At 39.4% G+C, this 22533-nt stretch overlaps 2 protein-coding genes across 3 annotated transcripts in view; one reads left to right on the top strand and one right to left on the bottom strand.

The window, feature by feature from the left end:
* sphkap (SPHK1 interactor, AKAP domain containing) overlaps nt 1-7647 on the top strand; it is a 138113-nt gene extending 130466 nt beyond the window's left edge. The window contains exons 10-12 of the mRNA XM_072256941.1: nt 1494-1546; nt 1641-1825; nt 7501-7647. Of these exons, the coding sequence (XP_072113042.1) occupies nt 1494-1546; nt 1641-1825; nt 7501-7647 (385 nt within the window). The remainder of the gene's footprint in view (nt 1-1493; nt 1547-1640; nt 1826-7500) is intronic.
* An 8491-nt stretch (nt 7648-16138) lies between these two features.
* The window catches only part of daw1 (dynein assembly factor with WDR repeat domains 1), a 73299-nt gene continuing 66904 nt past the window's right edge, over nt 16139-22533 (bottom strand). For both annotated transcript variants that reach the window (XM_072254531.1, XM_072254533.1), the window contains exons 12-13: nt 18602-18764; nt 16139-16623 (exon numbers count right to left, since the gene is read on the bottom strand). In XM_072254531.1, the coding sequence (XP_072110632.1) occupies nt 16589-16623; nt 18602-18764 (198 nt within the window). In that variant the 3' untranslated portion in view covers nt 16139-16588. The remainder of the gene's footprint in view (nt 16624-18601; nt 18765-22533) is intronic.

Here is a 22533-nt window from a genome sequence, read left to right as displayed (position 1 = left end):
GAGCCACTCAGGGCCATAATGAAGTCTTAAATAATAGGCCCATTCTCTCCCTCCTCCAAGGCCTAGGCCAAAATTCATTGTATTTCCTCTTGTGCTCCACAGGTGCAAATATATCATGAAATTTGTTGTTTTATGGCAGCAGTACAGTGCAAGACATAAAAATCAGAAATAAATGGGTAGTGAAAAAGAGGAATAGTGAGGTAATGTTCATGGGCCATTCAGAAATCTGATGACAAAGAGGAAGGAGCTGTTACTAAAACAATGAATGTGAGTCTTAAGGCTCCTGTACCTCCTCCCTGATGGCAGTAATGAGAAAAGGGCATGTCCATGAGATGGTACTGTATATCACAAATGATGAGGGTCTTATATGATGGGTGGCACTTTCTTGAGGCACTGCTTCTTGAAGATATTTTCAATGGTGGGCCCAGTGGAATTTTGCAGCATAATACTGCAACAAAATAGTTTACCTTGCATCATTCTTCAGTTTCATCACTTTCGTGTCTAACTGTGGATAAATCTTGGATTCTATTAATCCTGGCTAAATCTAGGCTTCACCAAGACTCCATCCGGCTGACAACAAATGCAGCAAACTTGGATATATTACACTTGGCATCCTTCAAGCAAATCAGTGATATAGATTTTAAACAGCATTAATTTGTGCAGACTCCCAAGCCAGAATGCATTCATCCTCCTCTATCCATTTACTTACTCCATGACATGTAAATAGGTTACCCCAAATCCATTTGCTCTAAACGTAGAAAACCTACAGTACAATACAGGCCCTTTGGCCCACAGTGCTATTTAATAACCACTAGACTCCTCATTGAGGGCCTTCTAAAAATGCAAATACAACACAACTATTGATTCCTCTTTATTCACTCTGCTGGCTACAAACACATAAATCAAAAGCAGGACTTCAGAAAAGCAGCAGCCTCTGGGGCAGCATGGTAGCATAATGCTATTCCAGCACCGATGCCTGTTCAGTTCCACCGCTGCTTGTACAGAGTTTGTATATTCTCCCAATGTCTGTGTGGTTTTCTCTGGATTCTCCAGTTTCTTTCCACATTTGAGAGGCACAAGTTAGTTGGTTTATTGGTCACATGGGTGTAATTGGGCAAACAAGCTTGTTGGGCTGGAAGGGCTTGTTACAGTGCTGTGTCCTCTAAATAAAAATAAATATAAGTTTTACTGCAACAGTCAATCAGCAGAGGATATTAAACCCAGATCACTCTGACTCAGATGCAATCAGACAGTTGGAATAATAAGTACAACTACATTCTCCTATGAACCTTTTGCTTTTACTTTTCATATAAAAAATTGAATATCCCAAAATTTTATCCTGTCTAAACTGTGAAATTGTAAGGGAATAGTAAGTTTTCCTGTACAAAAGCTTACTATTTTGTACAGGAAGATGAGGCAAATCAAATGAGGCTTCATCTTCATCACTTTGCATAACATATTTCAAATAATCATGTTAGTTTTTTTTACACCAGTGAAATCATCAATGAAAAGGACACAGTGAAAGAGAACCAAGAAAGTTTGGATGGTAAGGTTTATATTTTTGTTCAGTGACAAAACAATACATTCTATCAATCATTTCACATCACGTATAAATATATTGAATATTTTTCTTCCCCAAGAAAATACATCGCAGATGGCACTTGGCACAATCAACTGCCATACGGATTTTCTTGTGCTGAACTTTGACCTAAGCCCTGAATGTGTTGATTCCGAATTGAGAGCAATTTTACAGTGGATAGCAGCTTCAGAACTTGGTTTTCCAGTGATCTACTTCAAAAAATCTCAGGAAAATAGGTTTCAAAAGGTAATTTCCTTTTCATTACCTCATTATTATTCTCTGTCACTTATAATACATCCTGTGACTTAGCAGATCCACACCAGTTTTCAGTTGCTGGTCAGAATAAGGTATAGAGAACTATAGACTTTTTTCCACTTTGAAGGAGTTTGCCAAAATGAATAGAAAATAACCACCCAGTGAAGTGATGATATAATAACTACTTGTGGATAGAAAATCAGCCCCAAGTAAAAAACATGTTAGAGGTCAAATAGAGAAGATGCTGGAAATACTCTGCAGGTCAAACTATGTGCTTTTTTAGTGAGATATTTTGGGCTTCTGCAGTTATTTTGATTTTCCTGTTACAGTGTCAGTTTCATTACAGTTGTACTGAAAGTAATTTCGGTCAGAAAATTCCAATATGTCTCTTATAGAAAGAGGCAATTATCTAAAAATTTCACTGTTCAGTAGTCTTTATCAGCTCTACACATATACAGAAATAAAATGGTTCCCAGAGCGGAAAACAACATGACTGTTTTCTTGATCAATCACACCACTCTGACTATAGCACTTTCTATTATGCAGCTGGGCTATAAGCAGCATTGAAGACTAATCCTTGTCCAAAAAACAACCCCAATTCATGACGCTTTCTCCAACCCTTCAGCAATTTTCCCCACTGCACCAAGTTTAGAACCCCAAGGCCAGAAGTCCTTTATTTTCCATTGTGTGTGCTGCAATGACACAGCGCACCAGGAGCTCCCTTAATGCAAGGCAGGTGCAATAATACTCTTTGGCCTTCCAGTACTAATACTGAATTTCAGAGCATTGATCACAGAGCTAAAACATGAGGCAATTAATTAATATGACTCTGCAGGAATGATGAACTTCAAAGCTAATTAAAGTCCATCATTAAGGATGAGGTTTTTGGTTACTTGGAGGCACATGATAAAATAGGTCAAAGTCAGCAAGGTCTCCTTTAGGGGGAATCTTGCCTTCAAATTTGTTGGAATTCCTTGAAGAAATAACAAGGAGGTTAGACAAAGGAGAGTCAGTTGATATTACTTATTTGGATTTTCAGAAAGCCTTTGTCTAGGTACTTCACATTTGACTGCTTACAAGATTAAAGCCCATGGTATTATAGGAGAGATACCAGAATAGATAAAAGATTGGCTGACTGGCAGGAGGCAAAGAGTGGAAATAAAGGGGGCTTTTACTGTTTGGGTGCTGCTAACTAACAGAGATAGTGAATCTGTGGAATTCATTGACGGCTGTGAAGGCCAAGTAATCGGGCACATTTAAGGCAGAGGTTGATAGGTTCTAGACTAGCCAGTGCATTAAACATTACAGGGAAAAAGCAAGAGAATGGGGTTGAAAGGGACAATAGATCAGCCATGATGAAATAGCAGAGCAGACTCGATGGGCTGAATGCCCTAATTCTGCTCTTACCTCATATGGTCTTATGGCCAATTTGTTTAGATTTTTTTACCTTCTCAGGAGGTTGGTGAACTACTTTTGTTGCATCAGAAAATATGGCAACATCTTTGTACATAGATTTACATTTGATTAAAATTTAAACAATCTCTATCAAAAGATAATTGGCAGGTCAGCTTTTTTGAACTACACTCTGTAGCCAAATTCATAGATTATAGTAATTTAAGACACTGAAGCAGAAGTAGATAATTTAACCCATCACATACCATAAAACATGGTTGTTTTTTTTTACCTTAGTAACACTGTCCTACACTAAATTCAGTACCTAAATCTGTAAGGCATGCAGACTCGGGTGACATTTTTAATACCAGCTCAAAACCAATTTATTTAGTCTTGCTTTTAACTAAAATCTTTTTGTATTTTATTTTCATGTTTATTTTTATATTTTATTTTATTTTCATGTTTGCACTTTATCCCATTGTAAGACACTTCGAACTACATTGTCTGTGCGAAATGTGTTCTAAAAGTAAGTTTTTATTATAGAAAGCATCCATAAACAGCAACAGAGATAATTCATTTGTCAATTGAATTATCTGATATGGAAGGTAGATCCAGACTCTTTACAAACTCTATTCTTCTTCAACTAGTGGTATAGAATCTTCTACATGAGCCAAATTTATAGATATGGTAATTTAAGACATTGAAGCAGAAATAGATAATTCAGCCCATCACATACCATAAGACATGGCTGATTTTTTACCTTAGTACCACTTCCCTGCACTAAGCTCATATCTTTGTTTCTCTTGATATTCAAAAGTATTTTCCATTTTTATCCTATATACTCTGCAACTGAGCCTCTGCAGTCCTTTTGGGTAGCGATCATTTGCCTGAAGAAATTTCTTCTCATTTCAGTCTCTTATTTTGACAGTTCCAAGCCCAGCCAGCAGTGACAACATAATTGCAACTTGCATGTCAAGACCTATTAAGAAATTTGGGTGTTTCAATGAGATTACTTCTCTTTCCTTAAAAAGATTAGAGAGTGTAGTTCCAATCTGCTTCATCTCTTTTCATAGGACAACCCTCTCCCATCTCAAGATCCTCATTAAATCTTGCTAAATTTTGATTGCACTTGGTCAATCACCACCCTGTATATCTGGGTGCATTATACCAGTGTATGAATAAATAGCATAAGATATGGTTACTCCTGTACTTAATGCCTCTTCGAATAAAGACTTACATGCATTTTTTCCCAATCACTTGCTGTGTTTACATATTAACTTTCTATGATTCTGATACATGGACAATCAGGACCTCTGCACAACAATACCATTCAATCACTTACTATTTAAAAATGCACTGAATTTCTACTTCTTCAAATATATTGGATAATTTTACTGTACATTTTTCACCAATATAAACCATCTGGTCATATCCATATCTATTCACTTGGCCTATCTATAGCTCTCTGAAGCCTCTCTGTAACCTCCTCATAGCCCATATTGCCACCCAGCTTTGTAATATCAGCAACTTGAGTAGAATACACTTAGTCTTCTCACTCAAATCATTTATATAGAATGTAAACAACATTAATCTTTACAGAATCACACTAATCACAGACTCGTAAGTCAATGATACATTTATTCTTCTCCATCCATTAAACCACAGTCACACCATACAAGTCTATTAACACTAACTCCGTAGACTCCAATATTATTTAATAACCACTTGTGCGGCCTTTCATTAAGGGGCTTCCAAAAATGCAATTACAGCTCATCTATTGGTCTCTCGTTATATATTTTTCTAACTACAAACACATAAATCATAAAAGGGGACCTCTGAAAACAACATTTAAGGATCAAGCAAGAGCAGATATTGAACCCAGAACTCTCGGCTCAGATGCAATCAGACAGTTGGATCACGAAATAAAATTACATTCTCCTCTGAATTTTCCCTTGTATTTTTAATGCAAAAACAATGAAAAATCCAAAACTTAATCATAAGTCTAAACTTTTTCTTTGAGTCAGGATACTCTTGGCCTGAAACGTCGACTGTTTACTCCCATCCATAGATGCTGCCTGATCTGCTGAGCTCCTCCAGGACATTACGTGTACAGTATGTCTTTAGATTTCCAGCATCTGCAATACCTCGTGTCTATAAGGTATTGCTTTGATGTGTTCTTTATCTAAATCATAAATTCTGATTAGCAATAAATATATTTCTTATTTTAGTATGCACTCACCTTTCCAGCTCCACAGTTTTGTCCATGCTTCACAAGATGTGGGTCAGATTGTCCATAAGAATCATACACCAAGACTCACCCTTAAAATTTCCTTTCCTGATGGAATAAGATGTCTCAGCTTTCTATGCACTCCTCCCTCAAGAATACAGTAAAGAGCGACAGAGTTTGGGTACCAAACTTCCCCTGATTTTATGATTAAAATTTGGAGTTACTTGAAACTTGCATGAGAATCTTGTAAGGAAACTCCACCACCTCACTATTTATTACTATCACAATTGCCTCACTTACACAATCTTTTGGGCAAATAGAAGTACATGTATTTCAATTGATCTTAATAATGCAAGTGGGAGAAGGTGATTAACACTCTTCAAAGTTCAAAATAAATTTATTATTAATGTACATATATGTCACCATATGCAAACCTGAGATTCATTTCTCTGCAATTGTACGGAATATGATACATTATATATATTCAGAGAAATGGTACTGATATACCTCAATCAGCACTGAGACCATCAGTGAAAAGTGATCATATAATATTATTGATATCACTTGCACAATGTTTTGTAGCCTCTACCTCCATTGTGAGAAAGGAAAATGTTGAATGGCTGAAGATGTTGTATGCCATGACTGAATGCTGTACCAGGAACAAACTTCATGTCTCTGCATTAGATTGAGTTTTTTGAGGAATTAAAGAAGGTGATTGACAAGGATAGGGAAGTGGATGTTGTCTTTTCTGAACTTGAAGCATTTGACAAGGTCCCTTATGGACCAAATAGACAAGTCACATTCGTTTTAGAGTGGATAAGTTGGATACAAAATTAACTTAGTCATTGAAGATAGGTAGTGGTAGAGGAGAGTTTGTGGAGGTCCGAGGCCAATAGTGTTGCATCTCGGACCCTATAAATGACTTGGATGAAGATTTAGGTCATTTGGATGAAGATTTAGGAGATGCAGAACAAACTTTGACTATTTTCTCTGGAGGGGAGTCCTGATATAACTATATAAATTTAAGTGAGAGAAAGATAAGGTAGGGAGTCAGAGTCTTTTTCTGAGGGCAGAAATATCAAATACTAGAGGGCGTAGCTTTCAGGAGAAAATGGGAAAACGTGCAAGGCAAGATATTTTTTAAACAGAGAGAGTGGTAGATGCCTGGAATGTGTGAAGGAAAGCAGTTAGGTAGGAGCAAATACACGAACAATGTTTAAACAGGCACATGAATATGCAGGAAATAGAGCAATGTGGGCCATATGTCAGCAGCTGGGATTAGTTACGTTGGCATCACAGTGGCTGAAAGGCCCTTTGCTGTGTTGTACTGCTCCGTGTTTTAGGTACTTGTGGATTTTTCACAGAGACCTTAGTGTTCTCTATTATATGTGTTGTAGACACAAGGGTGTTCTGTACAATTACAGCCCTGATTATTCACTGTCATGTGACTAATTTTCACCACACTCCTTGTTTTAATTGCATTCCATGGTGTGGAACGTTCTCTAAAATCTTCCTGTATGTTCTAGGAAAGAGGTTATACTGTCCTCTACCCTAATTCTACTTGTCATATGATTTGTTTACCTTCAGGCTCTCCAAAATTGACTGCTAACCAAGTTTTCACGATCTATATTTATGTAGAAATTACTCTTCAATGCTGTTCATCCTTTTGCACACACACTCCAAGATAAAAATAAGAATCACCTCTCTGCATTTATCATCATGGAATTTCCCAATGTGTGATGAAAAAGCAATACAAAAAAAACTTCAGAACAACACAAAAATAATTGACTGTGATATGATTTTTAATACTGAAATTGTTCAGGGACATATATAATTGCAAATCTCTTCTTTTCTTGATGGTTAGGTAAACAAGTATGCAGATGAAAAATAATCAGAACAACTGCAAATGTAGAAAACAGAAATTAAAACATATTGTTAACAGCATGATTATAAATTCTGTAGAAATAGTATTATATAGTGTACTTTCTCTTTTCAGTTCGATATAAAAGGCAAAAATACAATAACCAATTTCTTGGTTTGGATTCAGTTTTTAGATGTTATCCACTTCGTTGACCAGAAAGCCTGGAAGCTTAAAGATCTGTTTCTTGCAATCATACAGTTCTGTAAACTACAAGAAGAGGGAGGAAGGCTTCCAACATGCAGTCTGTTTGACTGGCTCCTTGAATTTGGCTAAATATTAACTCACATTTTTGATCATGTAGGTAGAAAGAAATAATATTCAGTTTGAAACTCTTTGACACTGGAGTTAATTTGTATGAATATTTTAAAGCCAGGTTGTGATTTTGAAGTGACTAATCAAAACTAGCTGGGTAACACCAAGTAGTACTATATACAAGATGTGAAACCAGCAGTTTGATTTATGTCAAAGAAGAATTTGTTATACTTACCCAAGATATGGTGTTCCTGCCATGTAATAATTGCAGAGTTGATGCGACCATTTATGTTTAAATGTGGTTAAGTATGTTATTTCATCACCAAAGCAGTCTCACCATTGCAGTGGAGACACAGTGTATGTACTTTTCAACTTAAGTGTATGAGAGCTTTCACAATGCAAAACTACAGTCAAAGCTGAATACATTATCTTTTATCTGATCGGTACTGTACATGTGAAGATGAAGACACTGACATTCACAAGCCATATAGCATCAGACAAGCCTGTACTGTATATGTAAATTTGTGTGGCATGTATTTGAGCAGATTTGGATAGACATTAAAATTGAACATTGGATGTACAGCAAGCTTGTTTGTCTGATCATCCAACCTTTCAGTTAGTGAACAGTTTCAGATAGCTGCCTAAAAATTATTTTAAGGTACAGATGCTGTTTACTCTGCTGAAATACTCACACAATATTAGTTCAAACATTAGAATGTAATAGAAAGAAATGCTGCATATCCAAACCAAAACCTTTGCCAAATTAGTGCTACCTAGCTAGTACTAAAATGGTTTTACTCTTTGGCAGCACAAACAAATTAATGGGAATTATTCCAGTTGGACACTGCATAAAATAATTCTGAAATTTATTGAAACTAGCCCAGTATGATAAATGAAAGGAGAATAACAACAGTAATTTTTGCAGGGGCATACTTCAGAGATAGCAGAATTGTTGTGAGCAGTTTCTTTTAGGTCCATTTATTTATTTATTTTCAAAATATTGTCATTTTTCTGAAATATCAAATTTTAAAAAGCACAACTGAGAGGGAAACCTTAGCATACATCACTATTAAAGATTTCAAAAATATTGTATTTCATTAAAACAAATATTTGAGGTAAAATAATTGGATTTTGTATAAAAAATACATGGGTTTATTTGTAATACTTATTTCCAGTTACTTTGCTAGAAATAGTCTCATATTTTATTCTGAGAATTTATTATGGTGCCCTGGCTAAGACAGTAAAATAGATTAAAAAATATGCACATAAAATTGCCACTCAATTCTTGTTTGGATTTAGTACTCTACCACAAACTAAATGTGGTAATACTTTCTGGATTACTATTAGAACTTTGTATGAAACCAAACTATGTTAATGTTATTTCGTGAAAATGACTCATACTGTATTTATTCACAATAAATATTGATTAAAAGTGTCAGGACTGGATTTGTCCCTTTGAGCCCTAAAGTTCTTCCTATTTTCTCCTCTACTAATGATAATGTTGAAAACAATTTTCTTTTTCTGGCCTTGTTAGAAGGAAGGCATCATGTCACAAAGATTGACACACATGAATACTGTGATCATCTTAATTTAATTGAATTTAATGTTAACATTGTAAGCATCATAACAATCAACCCGATGGTCTTGAAAATTTTCAGGTTCTGATTTGACCGGGTAGATAATCTGCATCTACACAAATTATGGCAGTGGCGCGGCTGGGAATATCCCTATCCAGGCGGTTTCCAGTTCTAGTCCATAATAACCACACAAGAGACTGAAAACTTGTACCTGCCTATCCTATGATTTACTGTAGCTAGGATCAGTATTGGATACTGTATCCTTCAAACGTGTGAGGGAATGGAGCATGCATATGCAGAGAAGAAAAACTAAATTAGCTTCTGTGCTGAAGAAAAATAGATAAAATTTTAATATAACATTTTGCTATATACTTGATTAACAGCAATACCCGCCGGACATGTACAATATTTTTTTTTTTTTGGTGCAGCCAAGCCTTATATACACTTCTCCAAATAAAAATCAGATGGAATAACTGCTTCACAAACATGAGAAAATCTGCAGATGCTGGAAAACACAAAAAAATGCTGGAGGAACTCAGCAAGCCAGGCAGCATCTATGGAAAGGAATAAACAGTTGAAGTTTCAGGCCAAGACCCTTCATCAGGACTGGCAAAAAAGATGAGAAGTCAGATAAGAATGTAGGAGGAGGGGAGGAAGAAGTACAAGGTGGTAGGTGATAGGTGAAATTGGGGGAAGGGGGTTAGAGGGTGAAGTAAAGAGCTGAGAAGTTGATAGAAAAAGGTAAATGTCTGAAGGAGGTGGAATCTGATAGGGTAGGACAAAAGACCATGAAGAAAGGGAAGGAGGAAGAGCACCAGAGGGAGGTGATGGCAAGTAAGAAAAAGGTGAAAGAAGAAAACAGGAATGGGGAATAGTGAAGGGGGGCAATTACCAAATTTTCGAGAAATTGATGTTCATGCCATCAGATTGGAGGCTACCCAGATGGAATATAAAGTGTTGCTCCTCCAAACTGAGTGTGGCATCGCAGCAATAGAGAAGGCCACCAACTGATATGTTGGAATGGGAATGAGAAGTAAAATTTATTTAGGAGGGTACGAGGAGATCCGTCGTTTTCTGACGGAGTGTTGGTGTTCAGCGAAGCAGTCTTCCAATCTACTTCAGATCCCACCGATATACAAAAGGCCATGCCGGAAGCATCGGATACAGTAGATGACCCCTACAGACTCAGAGGTGAAGTGTCGCTTTAACTGCAGGATTGTTTGGGGCCCTGAATGGTAGTGAGGGAGGAGGTGTAGGGGTAGGGGTGGCTTCTTGTTCTGCCTGCAAGGATAAGTACCAGGAGGGAGATCAGTGGGGAGGGACGAGTGAACAAGGGTGTCATGTAGGAAGCAATCCCTGTAGAAAGTGGAGGGGGAAAGATGTGCTTGGTGGTGGTGGGATCCTGTTGGAGATGGCATAAGTTACAGAGAATTATGTGCTGGACATGGTGGCTAATGGGGTGATAGGTGAGGACAAGAGGAACTCAATCCCTGGTATTGCCCCCCCCCACCCCCGGTTTAGAAACACAGAAAACCAACAGCACAATACAGGCCCTTCAGCCCACAATGCTGGGCCGAACATATACTTATTTTAGAAAATACCTAGGGTTACCCATGGCTCTCTATTTTTCTGAGCTCCATGTACCTATCCACGAGTCTCTTAAAAGGCCCTATCGTATCCGCCTCCACCACCGTCACCAGAAGCCCACTCCATGCACTCACCACCCTCTGAGTAAAAGACCTTTGCCCCTGGCATCTTTGTACTTACTTCCAAGCGCCTTAAAACTGTGCCCTCTCATGTTAACCATTTCAGCTCTGGGGAAAAGCCTCTGACTATCCGCACAATCAATACCACTCATCATCTTATACATCCCTATCAGGTCACTTCTCATCCTCCATCATTCCAAGGAGAAAAGGCCAAGTTCACTCAACTTATTCTCATTGGACGTATTCCCCAATCCAGGCAACATTTTTGTAAATCTCCTCTGCACATTTTCTATAGTTTCCACATCCTTCCTGTAGTGAGGTGACCGGAACTGTGCACAGTACTCCAAGTGGGGTCTGACCAGGATCCTATAAAGCTGTAACATTACCTCTCAGCTCTTAAACTCAATCCCACAGTTGATGAAGGCCAATGCACCATATGCATTCTTAACCACAGAGTCAACATGCGCAGCAGCTTTGAGTGTCCTATGGACTCTGACCCCAAGATCCCTCTGATCCTCCACACTTCCAAGAGTCTTACCATTAAAACTATATTCTGCGATCACATTTGACCTACCAAAATGAACCACCTCACATTTATCTGGGTTGAACTCTATCTGCCACTTCTCAGCTTAGTTTTGCATCCTATCGATGTCCCACTGTAATATCTGACAGCCCTCTACACTATCCACAACACCCCCTGTTAGAGTAATTTTTGGGTTTAGGTTATTTACATTTAGGAAATGGCTTTGGCTACCAGTCTTCTGTTCCTTGATAACATATTGTGGATTTATTTTGGAACAATGCATTTCCTAAAAGCTGTGAATCCCAGTCCACAGACGATGCTGGTGTCTGTGGGATAAATGTGAACCAGAATGTTTGAAGTTTGCATGTAGTTTCAAAGAAAGCATTATCTATACTTTGTAAATATGGAATTGTCCTTTATGTTCTGCAAATAAATATCAAGCCCCATGTTGGGCCAGCAGACCTTTCCACCAAAAGCATCTCCATATGATGCCTGCTGTACCTGGTTTTGTCAAATAAAGAAGCTGCTTTGTATCTACTAGTAACTCTCTCTCTGGTGATTTCATTCACGGAATAATATCCCCAACCATTGTGTCATCAGAAAATTTACTAACCCATCTCTCCACTCCCTCGTCCAGGTCATTTATAAAAAACACAAAGAGAAGGGTCCAAGAACAGATCCCTGAGGCACACCACTGGTCACCGACCTCCATGCAGAATATGACCCATCTACAACCACGCTTTGCCTTCTGTGGGCAAGCCAATTCTGGAGCCATAAAACAAGGTCTCCTTGGATCCCATGCCTCTTTACTTTCTCAGTAAGCCTTGCATGGGGTACCTTATCAAATGCCTTGCTGAAATTCATATACACTACATCTACTGTTCTACCTTCATCAATGTGTCACATCCTCAAAGAATTCAGTCAGGCTCATAACGCACAACCTGCTTTTTCAAAGACATGCTGACTATTCCTAATCATATTATGCCTCCTCAAATGTTCATAAATCCTGCCTCTCAGGACCCTTGCCATCAACTTGCCAACCACTGAAGTAAAATTCACTGGTCTATAATTTCCTAGGCTATCTCTACTCCCTTTCTTGAATAAGGGAACAACATCTGCAACCCTCCAATCCTCCGGAACCTCTCCTGTCCCCATTAATGATGCAAGGATCATTGCCAGAGGCTCAGCAATCTCTTCCCTTGCCTCCCACAGTAGCCTGGGGTATATCTCATCCAGTCCTGGTGACTTATCCAACTTGATGCTTTCCAAAAGCTCCAGCACATCCTCTTTATTAATATCTATATGGTCAAGCTTTTCAGTCCTCTGTAAGTCATTGCTACAATTGCCAAGGTCCTTTTCCGTAGTGAATACTGAAGCAAAGCATTCATTAAGTACCTCCGCTATCTTCTCCAGTTATATACACACTTTTTCACTGTCACACTCATTTGGTCCTATTCTCTCACGTCTTATCCTTTTGCTCTTCAAATACTTGTAGAATGCCTTGAGGTTTTCCTTAATTCAGCTCACCAAGGGACTCTCATGGCCCCTTCTGGCTCTCCTAATTTCATTCTTAAGTTCCTTCCTGCTAGCCTTATAATTTTCTAGATCTCTATTATTACCTAGTTTTTTTTCAACCTTTCGTAAGCTTTTCTTTTCTTCTTGACTAGATTTTCAACAGCCTTTGTACGCCACTGTTCCTGTACCCTACCATCCTTTCTATGTCTCATTGGAACGTACCTATGGAGAATGTCACAGAAGTATCCCCTGAACATTTGCCACATTTTTGCCGTACATTTCCCTGAGAACATCTGTTCCCAATTTATACTTCCAAGTTCCTGCCTGATAGCCTCATATTTCCCCTTACTCCAATTAAGCACTTTCCTAACTTGTCTGTTGCTATCCCTCACCAATGCTATGGTAAAGGAGATAGAATTATGATCTCTATCTCCAAAATGCTCTCCCACTAAGTGACCTGACACCTGACCAGGTTCATTTCCCAATACCAGATCAAGTACAGCCTCTCCTCTTGTAGGCTTATCTACATATTGTGTCAGGAAACCTCCCTGAACACACCTAACAAACTCCAGCCCATCTAAACCCCTTGCTCTAGGAAGATGCCAATCAATATTTGGGAAATTAAAATCTCCCACGATCACGACCCTGTTATTATTATACTTTTCCAGAATCTGTCTCCCTATCTGCTCCTTGATGTCCCTGTTACTATTGGGAGGTCTATAAAAAACACCCACTAGAGTTATTGACCCCCTTCCTGTTCCTAACTTCCACCCACAGAGACTCAGTAGACAATCCCTCCATGACTTCCTCCTTTTCTGCAGCAGTGACACTATCTCTGATCAACAGTGCCACGCCCCCACCTCTTTTGCCTCCCTCCCTCCCTGTCCTTTCTGAAACATCTAAAGCCTGGCACTCAGCCTAACCATTCTTGCCCTTGAGCCATCCAAGTCTCTGTAATGGCCAGAACATCAAAGCTCCAAGTACTGATTCATGCTCTAAGCTCATCCACTTTGTTCATGATGTTTTTTGCATTAAAAAGACACATCTCAAACCATCAGTCTGAGCGCATCCCTTCTCTAATACCTGCCTATTCTCCCTCTCCCACTGCCTACAAGCTTTCTCTATTTGTGAGCAAACTACCCCTTCCTCCCTCTCTTCAATTCAGTTCCCACCCCCCAGCAATTCTAGTTTAAACTCTCCTTGGTAGCCTTAGCAAACCTCCCTGCCAGGATATTGGTCCCCTTCGGATTCAAGTGCAACCCCTCCTTTTTATATAAGTCACGCCTGCCCCAAAAGAGGTCCCAATGATCCAGAAATCTAAATTCCTGCCTCCGCTCCAATCCCTCAGCTATGCATTTATCCTCCACCTCACTCTACACCTGTACTCACTGTTACATGGCACAGGCAGTAATCCCAAGTTTACTACCTGTGAGGTCCTGCTTCTCAGCTTCTTTCCTAACTTCCTGTAGTCTCTTTTCAGGACCTCCTCCCTTTTCCTACCTATGTCGTTGGTACCAATATGTCCAATGACCTCTGGTTTCACCTATGACCTATCACCTACTACCTTACATTTCTTCCTCCCCTCCCCCCACCATCTTTTTCTGATCTTGTTTTCCAGTCCTGATGAAGGGTCTTGGTCCAAAACGTTTATTGCTTTCACTTGTTCATTTCACTGCATTATGCAATGACACTAGAAATGGAAGCATCATAGTTAACAAATCCAAACCGAAAATCTGGAAGTACAAGTTCAAAACCCACCAAGACAGCTACAGAAACTATTCAATATTCTTGAATTGGGAGATAGTATCCTTAATGGTGACCCTGAAATTATTAAATTGTTTTATGGAATAACACTTAATGTCAAATGTTTCAAGGAAAATGCCATTCAGTCTGACCTACATATGACTCCAGACACAAACAAGGTAGTAGATTCTTAAGTTTTCCTGAACTAGTAATACCAAATTGCTCTGACCCACACAACCCTCACGGCATAGTAGCATTGGTAGCATGGTAGCATAGCGGCTAATGTAACGCTTTACAATGCCAGTGATATCAGTTCGATTCCCACCATTGTCTGGAAAGAGTTTGTACTTTCTCCCTGCGACCATGTTGGTTTCCTGCATCTGCTCCAATTTCCTCTCACATTCCAAAGGCATATGGTTTAGAAAGCCTGCTATGTTGGCACTGGAAGCATGGGGACACTTATAGACAAATCCTCGGACTATGTTGGTCATTGATACAAACAGCGCATTTCACTGTATAGTTCAATGTACATGTGACAAAAAAAGCTAATCTTTAATCTTAAAATGAACTGGAGTGACTAAGGTGGTGAAGTGATCTACCTCTAACTTTGAAAAAGAATTGGGAGATAGGGAATAAAAATGTTTGTTTTGTCACAAATGCCCACTATTGTTTTAGGGCAAATATTGATTGTCAATCAAAACCAGTAAGTCAATTTATCTAGCCATGGTCACAGTGTTAGCTTCAGGACACTCCTGTAGTCACATGAGCTGCCATGTGTCCTTCAGAATAACAAAATATACTTTAACAGCTGTAAAAAAAAATCTTTGCAATCTGAGGATACGAAAGCTGTAAGCTATTTTAGTTCATTCTTTCTAATGTATAGCAACAACTTCTTCAGAAATGACAAATATTAACATACTTGACTTAGTTACCCATGATAAAGAGCATCCAATAAGAGAAGAGATCTACTGTATATGTCTTCTGGTTTTTAAAATAGGAGACTAGGAACATTCATAATAGGTTATTAACACGAAATGGGTGCTTGATGGCAAGTGGAGATGTGACAGACTAAAGGACCTATGTGATTCTGCATGATTCATGCTGTATGTGAAAGGGATCAATAAAATTTAACCTCTACTTCAGCACATTAAACAATTTCCCTTTAAAAGTATTTCAAAAGGTTAGTGTTACAAACGTACAATCCTATGCAATTTGAGAAATCACATATAGTATCCTTGTGACTTTCTGTATTTTTAAGGTAGGGAAAATCATGGGGTAAAGTCAGCAACTTCTTAATTTCCATTGTTGGCAAGCAAAGTTTATTCTAGAACATATATTCATAAAAATAAGCCTTAGTGGGATCTACCTTCTAATTATATGTTATTTTCATTATGCACATCATAATAAAGACAGCGAAAAACAAATCAAGAAATCCTTAGTATGTCGGTCAAATTTTTATTTGTTAACAAACAAAGTGTTTAAGTGGTATGACAGTGTAATTGTGCTATTTTATAAAAGTTTGCAATGCAACAATTCACAGTAATCAAATTCAAGTATTTCAAAACTTCAGAAGAATTAAAACATCGCAGGGTTTTGTTGTTAGTCATGTTTAATTTTCTTTTAACAAAAGTTTTTTAGAAAGAGCAAGTATTGTTGTGTTCTTACATGCATTGAAGCTGTCCAAAGAGCAGCACATACTATAAGACATTTCATTGACGAGTTGACCTATCCAGATTATCACCAGTTGGCAATGAGCTTTAGTATAATATAAAAAGTGTATTGAATGTGCCGATGAATGTCTGAAATACTGTTTTCACTTATAGAACAATGTTACATCACTTACTTCTAAAGGATGTTCAGTATGAACTCAGTCTCAGCTTTAATAATTTCATCTTCATTTAGCGCCATATCCTACAAGTGTTATCCTTGCTTCCTATTTTATGACAAAAAAAAATTACCTGTGAGAAAACGAGAGTTCAAAAATATCATACATAATATACTTTTCCAAGTGATCTAATTTAGGCTTCCTATATTGATTTCACATACAGATAGAATATGTATGTCTCAATTGGTCTATTCACTTCACAAACTTAGGTTGGACCAACTAACACCTCAATCAGGAATAATAATAGCTAAAGTTACACCAATGAAGGATAATTAAGTACGGTTGCAAATAGCTGAACTAAAATCTAAGCAAGGCACCATCGTGTCCTCTGCCTTGGCAGAGAGACCCTAAAACACATCCTCATCAGCTACCCAAAAGCCCATGATCAGTGGCAGAAAATACCTCCTCGGCCATTAACAACAGTAAGTACCTCCACCAACACAGGAAGCCCGTAACCTTTGCCAAAGCGGGAGACAACAACAGGCTCAGCCCAGGTCATCATCAGGCTTGCTTGCCACAGCGTCTAACCAGCAACTGAAAGTCAATCTTGGCAAACCATTAAAGTTCACTAACTTCATCACATCATCATCAATGACACCTGCCATGGTTACTCTGTCAGAAACCTCAAAGCAGGTGGTCATGGTAGAACTGACAGTGCTTTGGGAAGGGCAGATTGAGGAGGTGTTTGACTGTAAGGCCAAATACTAGGAGCTGGTAGAGCAGTCCCAGAGACAGGGGTGAAGGGCATATTGTGAGCCTATCGAGGTGGGGTGTACGGATTTTACTGGCTGCTCACTCTGTGGAACCTACTCTCTCGGTGGCGTTACAAAGGCTGCAAAGAGAAGAGCCATCAAGACCATCACAGAGACTGCTGAGCGTGCCTCCAGATGGCTATGGATCAAGGCATGTGAACCTTGGACCAGTGCTGCTGGGACACAAGCCAGGGCCTGATGAACCCCAGCAGGGTCACCTGGGTGAGGGTGTCTGATGTCAAAAGACCCAAATCACCCAATGATCCCATGTTTAATCACTGATGATGTGCCCCTGCACATCCTTGGATGTACCTCAGCCTCAGCTATTTAAATATTGATCATTTTTACATCTAGCTGTACGACAAAGACTTATAAACTGAGCTAATAAAGAATTTTCCAATTAGATAGAGTGAAAGGAAAAAAAATACAATTAATTATAGCATCATATATCAAAAGAGGTAATTTGGCCTCCAATGCTTTTGTCAGCACTTTAAAAGAGCCACAGAGTCATAGAAAAATACAGCACAGAAACAGGCCCTTCAGCCCATCTAATCCATGCCAAAACCATTTAAACTGCCCACTCCCATCAAGCTGCATTGTGACCATAGCCCTCCATATCCCTACTATCCATGTACCTATCCAAACTTCTCTTAAACGTTGACATTGAGCTTGCATGCACCACTTGTGCTGGCAGCTCATTCCACACTCTCATGACACATGAGAGAAGAAGTTTCCCCTCATATTCCCCTTAAACTCCTCACCTTCAACCCATGATCTCTGGTTGTAGTCCCACTTAACCTCAGTGAAAAAAGCCTGCTTGCATTTACCCTATGTATACCCTTCATAATTTTGTATATCTCATCAGAGCGGCGTGGGGGGAAATCGCCTGCTAACAGGAGAAACTCCAGATGCGACATATCTTTCCTTTTCCTATCAAATCTCCTCTTAATTTTCTGCATTCTAAAGAATACAGCCCTAATCTATTCAATCTTTCCTTATAACTCAGGTCCTCCAGACCCAGCAACATCTTTGTGTTTTTTTTTCTGTCCTCTTTCAACGTTCTTTGCATCTTTCCTGTAGATAGGTGACCAAAACTGCACACAATACTCCAAATTAGTTACACATATTTGACACTTTACTGCACACCCTTCTCATTTTTCTTTCTCATCTATATACCTACCAGACATTTCAAATATACTATTGAATATGCTTCTATCATCTTGTCAGAAAAAAATATTTGGTTTACCGTGATCCATAATCGTTCATTACAGTACCTGTGATGATGGTATTTCCCTCATAGTTAAAAGCACATGAGAAAATTTCATCTGTATGGCCTTCTAGCACCTGAAGGCATTGGCCCGTGCGAGGATCCCAAAGCCTGGTTGTCTTATCAGAACTGCCTGTAAGAATACGACTACCCTGTGGATTGAAACAAATCTGACAAAAGCATTGTATCATTAGAATACTGCACTCACATCACTAGAATTGCTCAAAGTCTATAGGACTATTGGTTAACAATGCTTAAAATATAGACTTCATTATCATGAAGGATGAGGAAGTGGAAGGGTGGGTTAGTAAGTTTGCACATAACACAAAGGTTGGTGGAGATGTGATGGTATGAAGGGTTTTTGTTGCTTGCAGTGAGACATTGACTGGGCTAAGAAGTGACAGATGGAGTTCAACTCGGAAAAGTGTGAAGTGATTCATTTTGGAAGGTCAACTTGGAGGCAGAATACAGAGTTAATGGCAGTATTCTCGGCAGTGTGGAGGAACAGAGGGATTTTGGGGTCCTCGGCCTTTTGTTCTCCCAAAGGTGCCATGCAAATTGATCAGTTATTTTAAGAAGGTGTACGTGTGCTGGTCTTCATTAATCAGAGGATTGAATTCAAGAGCCGCAAAGTAATATTGCAGCTCTATACGACCCTGGTTAGACCACACTTGGAATATTGGTTCAGTTCCTGTCTCCTCATTATACGAAGCATGTGCGAACTTTCAAGAGAGTGCAGAAGAGATTTACCAAGATGCTGCCTGGATTAGAGGGCATGTGTTATGAAGGTAGGTTGAGCAAGCTCGGGCTATGCTCTTTGGAATGAAAGAGGATGAAAGACTTGATAGAAAGTGTACAAGATAATAAGAAGCATAAATAAAGTGGGTAGCCAAAGACTTGTTCCCAGGGCAGAAATGGCCAGCCCATGGGGGCATAATTTTAAGGTAATTGGAGGAAAGTATAGGCATGATGTCTGAGGTAAGTTCTTTTCACAGAGTGGTGGGTGAGTGGGGTGGTGGTTAGAGACAGATATATTAGAGGTGTTTAAGAAACTCTTCCATAGGCACATGTATTATAGAAAAATGGAGGACTATATAGGAGGGAAGGGTAAGGTTGATCCAAGAGTTGGTTAAAAGGGACTGCATTGTACTGTAATGTTCTATGGTTTATCAATAAAATTATACATAAAATTATTCCTTCTTTATTTAATGAATCATTTGTCAGAATTACCATTAAGTTTTATTAGAAGCTCCTGCATACTCTCTTTAAAGTAACAGCTAACCTTGTCTTCCATTATTCCCTTTAGATTACAGAAAAGTTGATTTATTAGAATACATTAAAGCCTAATGGAACATTAGTTTCATTACAAATATAAAGACCATCTTATTTTACTTAGTTAAGATACATATAAATTATATAGGGAGGATTTAAAGTTCCTATTGAATATCCAACTTATTTTGCCCCTATGCTACATTTCGCATCACAGAACTCAATTACACAGACCATCACTACATGCACTAACCAGAAGCCATGGATGACCGCGGAGGTGCGTGCGCTGCTGAGGACCCATGACTCCGCCTTCAGAGCAGGCGACAAAGCAGCCCTAACAACAGCGAGGGCCAAACTGTCCTGGGCCATCAGAGAGGCAAAGCATGCACACGCCCAGCAAATCCACAGCCACTTCCAGGACAGCGGTGACACGCAGCACATGTAAAAGGGCATTCAGGACATTACCAACTACAAGACAACACCAGCTGCCTGTGCTGGTGATGCCTCCCTCCCAGATGTGTTGAACAACTTCTGCGCTCGTTTTGAGGCGGAAAATGACGTGACAACGATGAAGACCACCCCTCCTCCAAATGACCAGGTGCTATGTCTTACCATGGCCGATGTGAGGAGAACCCTGTGCAGGGTCAACCCACGGAAGGCTGCTGGACCAGACAATATTCCTGGCAGAGTGCTTAGAGGATGTGCAGACCAGCTAGCAGAGATTCTCACTGGCATCTTCAACATCTCCCTGAGCAGCGCTGTCGTTCCTACACACTTCAAGGCCGTCACCATCGTCCCCGTGCTGAAGAAGTCTTCAGTGTCCTGCCTCGACGACTACCGTCTCATTGCACTCACATCCATCATCACGAAGTGTTTCGAGAGGTACGTCATGAGGCACATCAAAACCCATTTTGCTGATCCACAACCGTGCTGCAACACACTGCTCGAACCACATCATCAAGTTCACCAATGACACGACCGTGGTGTGTCTCATCAGCAAGAACGATGAGTCAGCATACAGAGAAGAGGTGCAGCGGCTAACGGACTGGTGCAGAGCCAACAACCTGTCTCTGAATGTGAACAAAACAAAAGAGATGGTTGTTGACTTCAGGAGGACACGGAGCTACCACTCTCTGCTGAACATCGACGACTCCTCCGTAGAGATCATTAAGAGCACCAAATTTCTTGGTGTTCACTTGGCGGAGAATCTCACCTGGTCCCCTCACACAGCTCCATAGCAAAGAAATCCCAGCAGCGTCTCTACTTCCTGCGAAGGCTGAGAAAAGTCCATTTCCCACCCCCCATCCTCACCACATTCTACAGAGGTTGTATTGAGAGCATCCTGAGCAGCTGCATCACTGCCTGGTTCAGAATTGCATCATCTCGGATCGCAAGACCCTGCAGCGGATAGTGAGGTCAGCTGAGAAGATCATCGGGGTCTCTCTTTCCACCATTACAGACATTTACACACACGCTGCATCCATAAAGCAAACAGAATTATGAAGGACCCCACGCACCCCTCATACAAACTCTTCTCCCTCCTGCCATCTGGAAAAAGGCACCGAAGCATTCGGGCTCTTGCAACCAGACTATGTAACAGTTTCCTCCCCCAAGCCATCAGACTCCTCAATACCCAGAGCCTGGACTGACACCAACCTACTGCCCTCTGCTGTGCCTATTGTCTTGTTTATTATTTATTGTAATGCCTGCACTGTTTTGTGCACTTTATGCAGTCCTGGGTAGGTCTATATTCTAGTGTAGCTTTTGTGTTGTTTTTCGTGGTTCAGTGTCGTGTTTGTATTGTTTCATGTAGCGCCATGGTCCTGAAAAACATTGTCTCGTTTTTACTGTGTACTGTACCAGCAGTTATGGTCAAAGTGACAATAAAAAGTGACTTGACTTGACTTGACTTGACTTGAATCATGGAATTCATTCGGTATTAAGGTTTTTGGACTTCAAGATTTAATTGAAACTCTGTCAAGGTCAGATAGCTCTAAAGTTTCAAGGCAATTTTACAAAATGTTCATTAAACAGAGTATGGAAACAGTCATTTTGAAAATGAAGTGTTTAATGAAATGTGCTTCATCCCCTATTACTAAAGAAATTTAATGTTAACTGTTTCACACACCATTAATTCATCACACAGATATTTGCATTACTGCAAATATGAAAGCAATAAAAATGTTAATCATACAGCAGCTCCCTCCTGAAACACAGTTTTATGCCATCCTATCTTATGATGGTTTTTCTCTCTTGCCATTAATTCAAATCATTTCTCATGGTTAGTAAATAATTTTGTTATTATTTCCCAGGAGAAACTGCTCACAGTATTGATTTATGCCAAAATGAAAGTGCAGTTGGGCTTCTCAGTCAGAATCTGATGGGACAACATGGATAAACAGTCTATCTTGCCAAATATTATCACTTCAGTTTGAAAAACTGCAGTGCAATCTGCAGCTGCCAAATTGCCAAAAGTGTTGAGAGATCACCTCGGCAAGTGCAACTTTCAGTTATTCAGGTGAACAGCTGTATCACGTGCAAGGTCAATTTCCTGCCATTTTGAGACATTAATGCAAATTCAGATTTAAATGAGTTAATTTATCCCCAACTGTACCGGATCAAGTGGCCAAATCATCAATAAGGATGCCATTGGAGAAAACAACAATATTA

This window comes from Mobula birostris, chromosome 4 (assembly GCF_030028105.1).
Source record: "Mobula birostris isolate sMobBir1 chromosome 4, sMobBir1.hap1, whole genome shotgun sequence".
Lineage (NCBI taxonomy): Eukaryota > Metazoa > Chordata > Chondrichthyes > Myliobatiformes > Myliobatidae > Mobula > Mobula birostris.
The sequence above is the reverse complement of the archived record's forward strand: the minus strand, read 5'-3'. Positions and strand labels throughout refer to the sequence as shown.